Genomic DNA, 8,777 nt, shown 5'->3' with positions numbered 1-8,777 from the left:
TTCGACCTGTGGTGCATGTTTTTAATCTTTTGGCATGCTGAGAGATTTTTAGTTTTAGTTTTTGTTCTTTTTGATTTGGACAAAAATGTTTTATGCTCAACCGTGTGTCCTGTACAGTAGGCTCAAAAGACTCCTGCATATAGTTTGATGTCCCCGTATGCATCCAAAACGTGCCCACCACAACCCATCCGGCTGCATTTACACTGTAGTTTCTGTGCTAGAAGGTGGTGTTGATGGTGGCGTGAGAGCTTGTTTTTTGGATTTGGAGGGGGGGCGGGGTTTGAAATGTTTTATGTACAATACAGCAGATGCTACATTTCATTGTTGTTTATTTCATAGCCTTTACCATTTAAAAAAGAAATGCTTAATTTGCAGGGGAGCTTGTGTTTTTTTCTGAGGTAGATGTACATCTAATCAAATGCCAAATAAATTGCACCATGAAGGACGAGCTTGTGCGTCAGTGGCTCTGAACACATGCTGAACTTTACGTTGAACCTCGCTACATCGTGACATTTAGCTGGTCTGAGAGGCTTTGAGGAGGAAATTCCTTCGCCTGCGGTCACCAAATGTCAAATTAGATTAAGGTGGGATGCAGGGAAATCCCCCCGCCTCCTCGCACCAGTGTCCGATACACGGCAATCAAAAGATTCTCATAATTTAAAGAAAGCGGATATAGTGCACCTCGCGGTGACTCACAAGGGGGCAGGCGGAGAGGAGAGAGTGATACCCAGCCGAGAAGCACCGTCGGAGAAAAGAGGCTTTGTTCATGCAGGCTGAGTAGTGACGGAGTCGCACAATCTATTCCTGGATGGGAAACACGTAACACTTAACACTGAGCTGTTAGGAGAGGAAGTGTAACATCACTTAAAAACATGCGTTTAAGTGTAAAATTAGGTGTTAATTTCAGGGTTTTTAATTGGATTCCCAGAGCTTGGCACTGATTAGAGGGTGGTCCCTTCCACTGTAAAGCGTGGGGCAGTGATGAGAAAATAAAAAGAGAACCTCTGAAGTTTAAACACGGTCTCATTTTTACAGCCTCTTTATACCGAGTCATATATATTCTGTTCACTTCTAATCCAGCCTCCTAACACATCCTCTGACTTTCCCATGAGATGAATGGGTCTTGTTACTAGTCACTGGGCATCTATGCTTACAGCAGCAGCAGCTGGGGAGGTGGGGGTGTGTGTGGGTGTAGGGGGGGTGAAGCTCTCCCTGCATCAATGAGCCTGTTTATCAGAAAAGACCACTAGACTGGTAATGACACGGTTCACTGATCAGTCCAGGAGAAAGTAAATCTCAGCTTTCTCCTTCCTTCCTATATTTAAGCCGGCCGTTCGCCCTCAATTGTTTCAGTCTACCTCACTGTGCGCTCCACCGGGATCCTGGGATGATTTGGGCCGCAGCTCTCCTCGTGATCGTCGGCTCATACGCTGACTCAGGTGAGGGCACGACTCGGGTCTCGCGGGGTGAAAAGATATTGCGAACGTCTCTTATGCGCAATTTCGTGTAATTGGATGGAAGGGAAAGAAAGGTGATGTTTGTCGTCACTGTGCCGTTTTCATTTTGCAGATGACTACTGTTATGATGAGCCACATTGTGGTGAGTAACTTGTTTATTTTTTAATTTTAGAACGAGCGCTGTCACTATGTCACATTTTCACTTTACGATTAGAACAGTGAAAAGGATTCACGATGATAGTATGAAATCTTTAGAAAGGATTTTATCAAATTCCATCAATGACACAGTTACAGTGTACACTACAGACCAAATGCCCACTTCTTTGGTTACACCTTGCTCGTACCCCTTTTGCTTTCAGATCTGCCTCAATTCTTGATTCAACAAGGTGCTGGAAATACTACTCAGTGATTTGTCAGCTGAACGCCCATGATCCAAATCTCCTGTTCCACTAAATCACGGATGTGCTCTATTGGACTGAGATCTGATGACTGTGGAGGGCATTTGAGTACAGTGAACTCATTGTCATGTTCAAGAAATTGAGATGATTTGAGCTTTGTGACATGGCATGTTATCCTACTGGAATCAGATGATGGCCACACTGTGGTCATAAAGGGATGGACGTGACCGGCAACAATACTCTGGTAGTAGTGCTTTAATGCTCAGTTGCCATTGCACCACCAGCAGCCTGAACCATTGATACCACACAGGATGAGTTCGTGCTTTCATATGGTTCACACCAAATTCTGACCATCTGAATGTTACAACAGTCAGTCACGTGGCAGCAACTGAATGCTATTAGGCATGTAGACATGGTCAAGGGGGCATATTGAAGTTCAAAATGGGGATTTAAGTGACTTTGATTGTTGGTTCCAGATGAGCTGACTGAGTATTTCAGAAACTGCTGATTTGCTGGGATTTTCCACACAACCATGTCTAGAGTTTACTATACGGGGTCTAAAAATAAATAAATAAATAAAGGACAAAATATCAAGTGGGCAGCAGAGAGGAGAATAAAGAGGCAGACTGCTTCAAGCTGAATGAAAGGCAACAGTAAATAACCAGTTGCTACAACCAAGGTGTGCAGAAGTGTGTGAATCTTGAAGCAGATGTGCTACAGTAGCAGAAGAGACCACATTAGGTATCACTCCTGTCAGCTAAGAACAGGAACCTGAGGCTACAATTCACATGAGCCCACCAAAGCTGGAAAATAGAGAGTTGAAATGTTGACGCTTGGTCTGATGAGTCTCGATTTCTACTGCAACATTTGCCTGCGAGGATCAGAAATAACATGAAAGGATGGATCTATTCTGCCTTGTATCAACCTGGTGGTGGTGTAATGGTGTGGGTTTCTTGGCACACTTTGGGGCCCTTAGTACCAACTGAGCATCATTAAAACTCAACAGCATATCAGCCGGATGGTTGCTGACCACATCAACCCAACAGAGCACCTTTGGGATGTGCTGGAACAGGTGACTGACATCATGGATGTGATGCTCGCATGTCAGTGTGGACCAAACTCCGGGGAATTTTTCCAGCACTTTGTTCAATCTCTGCCATGAAGAGTTAAGGCAATGCTGAAGGCAAAAAGACTTCTATATTAGGAAGCTGAAGTCACTGTTGAAAGTCTAAAGTATCCTTTCAAAATAAAAGCCAAAATATCAGATATTCAGAAAGCATGGGTTGTCCTAAACTGATTGCTGTGAGCTTATTTTAAGGTTAAGCAAGCAAGGTTCTTCTCTTACACTTTTTAGTTGTCTGTCTGGAGCTCATGAGTGTTCTTTCACATCCTCAGATCCTTACTCATGGGGAGACATGGTCCCTTCCTGTTACCCTTTACTTGATCACCATCACTCTCCCATCAACTTGGACGAACACATGGTCAGAAACGCCTCTCTGGGTGCAATGTATCTAGAGGGCTTCGAGGAGACGCAAACAGGCCACTGGACGCTCAAAAACGACGGGCACTCAGGTGAATAGCCCGCATATTGTAGCGCGTTTTTGTCGCGTGGGCGCTGGGGGTGACGCGTGCGCTGTTGCTCTCAGTCATACTGCAGGTCGGCAGCGGCATGGCGGTGAGTGGTGGCGGTCTTCCAGATGTGTACCACACCATCCAGCTGCACTTCCACTGGGGAGGTCCGGCGTCCAACGGCTCAGAGCACACTGTGGACAGACGCAGATACCCAATGGAGGTACAGTATGGTCAGTAGACGGAGTTACACAGTCACAAGCCACCTGTCTAAGCACACAGATGCAGTGCAGCCTTCCCTTAATGTCTCTGTGGACTTTCTTTACTTCCAGATGCACATAGTCAACATGAAGTCCATCCATCCAAATCTGTCTGCAGCCCTCGACGATCCAACGGGACTTGCCGTTCTTGGATTCTTCATTGATGTCAGTTTATTTCTCAGCCTAGTCCTTAACTACATTTTTAAGAATTTTTAAAGCAAAACTATTAAGACATTATCATATTTCTCAGGTTGTGTATGCAGATAATGTGCACTTTGGACACATCTCACAGAAACTCTCCTCTGTTGCTTACAAAGGTGAGTGGAGCCTTAAGGAAAATCCACTCCTGCCTTCTTGTGTTAGTCGTAGCAATGTTCTCATTATGTCTGTGCATCCTTCCCCCAGGGCAAGCAACTAAAGTAAAGCCATTTCCTCTAATGAGCCTCCTGCCGAAGCACAACATGAGTCAGTATTACCGATATTACGGCAGCCTTACCACCCCTCCATGTTCTCAAGCGGTTGTGTGGACTTTGTATGAGGTCCCCATCTACATTTCATGGTCCCAAGTAAGTCGCCTAGGTTCAGAGCAGGTTTTATTTTTTTTTTAAAGACTTTAAAATATTATTTTTGGGTTTGTTTGTCTCCTCAGCTGGCTCAGTTTACCTCGCAGATCTTCTCCACAGAGGAGGACGCAGAGCAGGTGACCCCTCTCCAGAACAATTTCAGACACATTCATCACATCTTCAGTCGCGTTGTCTCAGCCTCCATAGATGCCAAACTCCTCAGAGGAGCGGCTGGTCGAACCCTCTTGTCTGCTACATCAGTGCATCTGCTTCCAGTCCTTTTACTGGGAGGCTTCTTATCTGGACTTTAGCACCATGTTAAATCCAAGGCGTGAAATAGTACAACACCAAAATTAAAATTAAATAAATAAAGAACAGGTTAGTTGAACTTTTCATTTAAGGAGAAGTTTTCAGACATTTAGAAATACTCTAGGAAAGACAAGCAAACTGTGAAGAAGAGTACTGTAAGTGTTATTTAACGTCTTATGTGTTTTCAGGAAATTTGATTTCATTAGCATGTTGCTAACCGTTTCATGTGAAGCCTTTTGCATTCAAAGTGTGCTTTTAAAAACTACAACCTAATGTACATGCGTATATCCTTTGTTTTTCTGTAGGGAGCAATTAAAAAATAAAAATAAAAGCGAAGTTAAGTCAAAGCAAAACTTTGGAAATTGGGTTTGTTAGCATAGCATGTTAGCATGCTAACAAGGTTGATTGTTTATAAAACATTTGAAAAATGAAATGTATTGGTCAGGCATTTTAAGCTGATGATAATGATTTAAAAAATATGCCCAAATAACGCAGTAATGCAGATTTATGAAAAAAGTAAAGAAATATATAAAGACAAATACAATTAGATCTATAATTCATTAGACAACAACATAATTTCCATGCCCCTATATGTCACTACAGTGGATTTCAAACAGTTGAGATGTGATTTAAATGAGAATTTTAGTTTTAATTTAAAAAGTTTTTATAAAATTTATATACCGTCTTTTAATTAATTGAACAAACCCATATGAATTTAAGCATAAAGATTGTTGAAACTGACACTCTTACTTCCTCAAGGGTCTGACTAGATGTGAAACTGTTTTTTCTTTACCATCGAAATAATTCTGTGGTCATCCACTTCACCCTTTCTGTGGTCTTTCAGACCTTTTGGATGTCGCCAAGCTGGCTATTTATTCCCTTTAAGATTGAACTGAACTGCTGATTTGAACACTCCTAAAGCTTTTGCTATCGCTCTGATAGATTTATTTATTTCAGGCTAACAGAGGTCTCCCTTACTTGTACTTCCACCTTTATGGGCCTCACATTTAAAATGACAGTGAAAAGCCACTATATAAAGCTGAAGATCTTACCCTTCAATCATTTCTTGATTTTGTTTTAATATAAAGTATCCACTGTTGTCTTATAATGAGGCAAAACTATAAAATATATTCATATTAATTAATATTAACCTCCTAAGACCTGAACTCTTTCATGGCATGCATTTTTAATCTTTGCTATTTGGGTTGATTGGGACCTGATGAATTTAAAAACAAAGAATTAGCAGTTGTTGTTTTTTTTACCTAATTTTTGTTTCTGAGAAAAATGATATCCACATTTGAGGACATTCATTTTAAACTTTGATAGAACAGTGGCAGTATAACGTCCTCGTAAGTGGATATCAGGTCCTTGTAGAGAAAAATTAAGTATTTTGGTCTAGACAACCCAAAATGTGATGTCCACATATGTGTATGCCAGGACCTAGGAGGTTAATATTAATTCTAAGTGTAACTCCTCTGTTCAGTAACCTCAATAGATGCAGAGTCAATCGCAACATTGTTCTGAAGCACAGACATGTCGCTGCTGCGTCAGCTTCACGTCCATTCAAAATTATTGTTATTTAACACTTAACACCACTTAATGATATGAAAATTGATAGATTATAACCCATTAAACTGTCCGCGTTTGTAGCTATTTCCTATTTACTCATTAGTGTAAGTTATATATTAACATCAGTAGTTTCAGCTTTTTTATGTAATGCAATACTTTTAAGGATTTAACTTCTTTATAATTTACTCATAGCTATTTTAACGATTTTCCAAACTACTTTCAGCACCTTAACTCTGATATTAACATTATTGATTAAGGTTAACTGTGTGTGTTTTCTAAGGGTTTAATTTTTAGTTCAGAAAGTAGTCAAGAGAGCATGGAGAGGATGCTTAGCCGTTTTAACCACTGAGCCAGCTACTCATTGCTTAACTGTGTGCTTGTGTTGGTTAGCGATAAAATCTAACCCTTTCAACTCTAATAGATTTAGCCATACTTTAAGCTGGCTGTTTAAAAAATTATGATACTATTACATCATGCAGGCCTGTACATTCCTTTCCAAATGACTTGGGCTAAAGCAAAATGTCCCCCTGGGCGCTGTTAGCCTTTGATTGGGACGAACATTAGTGCTTTACGGTTATTCCTGCAACAGTACGTTTTCACTGCAGACATTTTGAAATCCAAAGTTACATTATTTTGCATGGTGCCTCACCTGCTTTTCCTACAGTAGCAGGAGGAAAGGTCTGTTTTGAAAAGAAGAGGGCGTTAAGGAAGGGTGCTAGAATATAGCACAGGAATGGCTGCCTAATGAGCCGATTTACGAGCGTCATGCAAAAACATGCAAACATTAGTTTGTACTCAGTGCTCAAGTCTGCATTGAATTTTGAAGTGTGGCCGTGCGTCGTGTAAAGAAGGACTGCGGGTTACGCCAGGAAAAAAAGAAATCAGCAAGGAAACAAAAGCCTTAATATTTGCTGTGCGACTGTTCTTTAAAGTGTGACTCGCTCCCTTATAACACTTGTGTATCCTAACAATAAAATCATTCTTTAAAATCATATTTGCTGCTGTTGTTTTTTTGTTATTCCTCATGCAAAAAGGTTTCAGAAAATTGAAAGTGTGTGGCTGAACTGTGGTCGGCAATAAATGGTGAAATATGCCAGCAGACTCACACAGGTGTAGAATATATGGTGATCATGGTCACCACTGTGACAACATCCATGTGACCTTAATCATGTACCAAGTCTGGGATGTAAATCTCTCTAAATTTAGCATTTCAGGCCTTTTATAACACAAGCAAATGAATGCAAATACTCCACCAAGCAGCTACCTGCAGCTGGGCTCAGACGTTTGCATCCAGTCACCACGGACATGATTGTCATGATAATTTTGGACCTTTATTTATTTGACGTCAGTGTGGAATGATTGTGCAGCATATGTGATTAATGATTTTAATGGCAAGAATTAGGTGCGCATGGCTGTATTTATTTTAGATTTTCTTGAAGCCACACAGTCAAATTATATACATACATTCATTTGAATCTTTTAATAAGAGGTGCTAAAGGTTCTACAGTGTCCTTTAACTTGACATGTACATGGCCTGTTATCTTCTCATTAGGGATTATGATTGACTACAAATAGTAGTTTCTTGTTGCCAGCATAGAAAGGATTTGTTTTGACTCCCTGGATCCTAGGCCAATGCTCCGAGCAATAGGACAGTCCAAGAACCTCAGTGAAGGTGTAAGAAGCTGAATTGTAGATTTACACAAGTTGGAAAGGTCTCTTCCCTGCCATGACCTGGAAACTGCTGAAACAGCATTACTGTCACCAGCCTGAGAGGCTGCTGACGCCTTCAAAGTCAACTAAAATCTGCAGCTGCATCTGCGCCTGCCCGCATCATGCTCTGGGGCTGTTTTTGCCAGTGGTACTGGTACATTACACAAAGTGGATGGAATAGTGAAAAACTACCTGCGAAATCTTCAACTTCATGTCAAATCAACAGCTAGATGGTTGAAATTTTGATACAGGGAACCAGTCTCACGTGAAAACTGTGAAACTGTGAAAACCTTGTGTGCTCAGTTCTTGTTAAAGGCGTACGCTGTACAATCATTCCACCCTGGAAACAGAACAACTCCACGAAATCTTTAACAGCAACAAAATAACCCTGAGCTTCATGCCCATGATTAATGAGTGTAAACTCCTGAGCACACCTGCACATCATCCCCAAATACTTCCGTGGTAAAAAGTAAATATCAGTTTTTCTTTCAGTTTTTATTTTCTAGCTGCCCTTTTCATAAGGATTACCAAAAGAATCAAAGAAAACATTTTAAGACGATCTGAGCTGCAAAGATGACCGGCAAAGCAAGACAGCACAGTTGGAGCGACAACGACCAACCAATCAGATCCTGTGTTTGATTTCGCTAAGCAGATGGCGACGAGTGCGACTTGGGCTCCCATGCTGTCTAAGCTCGCTCTCTGAGCCCAGCCTCCCCGCTTGTGGTCACACCATCCTCCTCCTGTCACGGCCTTAGGGCGGCGCGCGCACACAGGGAGACCACACTGTGAGCCTTTTCTGTCTCCCTGGGGACTGTGTGAATGTGAATCCAGGCTTCTGCAGATTTTCACTGCAGATAAACACAAAAGCTTCTAAATTCACTGATCAAACACATTATTAATCCCAACTACAGAGAGGAGGGTTGGAGCACTGAATCAAAGTAG

At 41.5% G+C, this 8,777-nt stretch overlaps 1 protein-coding gene across 2 annotated transcripts; it reads left to right on the top strand.

The window, feature by feature from the left end:
• The first annotated feature begins 1,251 nt into the window (after positions 1-1,251).
• On the top strand, positions 1,252-7,084 carry car15 (carbonic anhydrase 15). Of its 2 annotated transcripts, none has more exons than XM_087844471.1 (8): positions 1,252-1,439; positions 1,570-1,599; positions 3,251-3,427; positions 3,502-3,647; positions 3,757-3,849; positions 3,935-4,001; positions 4,090-4,254; positions 4,334-7,084. In XM_087844471.1, exons 1-8 carry the CDS (start codon positions 1,388-1,390, stop codon positions 4,567-4,569), a joined length of 966 nt encoding a protein of 321 aa, XP_087700597.1. In that variant the 5' UTR covers positions 1,252-1,387; the 3' UTR covers positions 4,570-7,084. The 2 variants fall into 2 exon arrangements, with proteins under 2 accessions (XP_087700597.1, XP_006788918.3); XM_006788855.3 differs by having other exon boundaries at positions 1,373-1,439; positions 4,090-4,250; positions 4,334-4,558.
• The last annotated feature ends 1,693 nt before the right edge of the window (positions 7,085-8,777 follow it).

This window comes from Neolamprologus brichardi, chromosome 7, assembly GCF_056152115.1.
Source record: "Neolamprologus brichardi isolate AB-2024 chromosome 7, ASM5615211v1, whole genome shotgun sequence".
Taxonomy (NCBI): Eukaryota; Metazoa; Chordata; class Actinopteri; order Cichliformes; family Cichlidae; genus Neolamprologus; species Neolamprologus brichardi.
The sequence above is the reverse complement of the archived record's forward strand: the minus strand, read 5'-3'. Positions and strand labels throughout refer to the sequence as shown.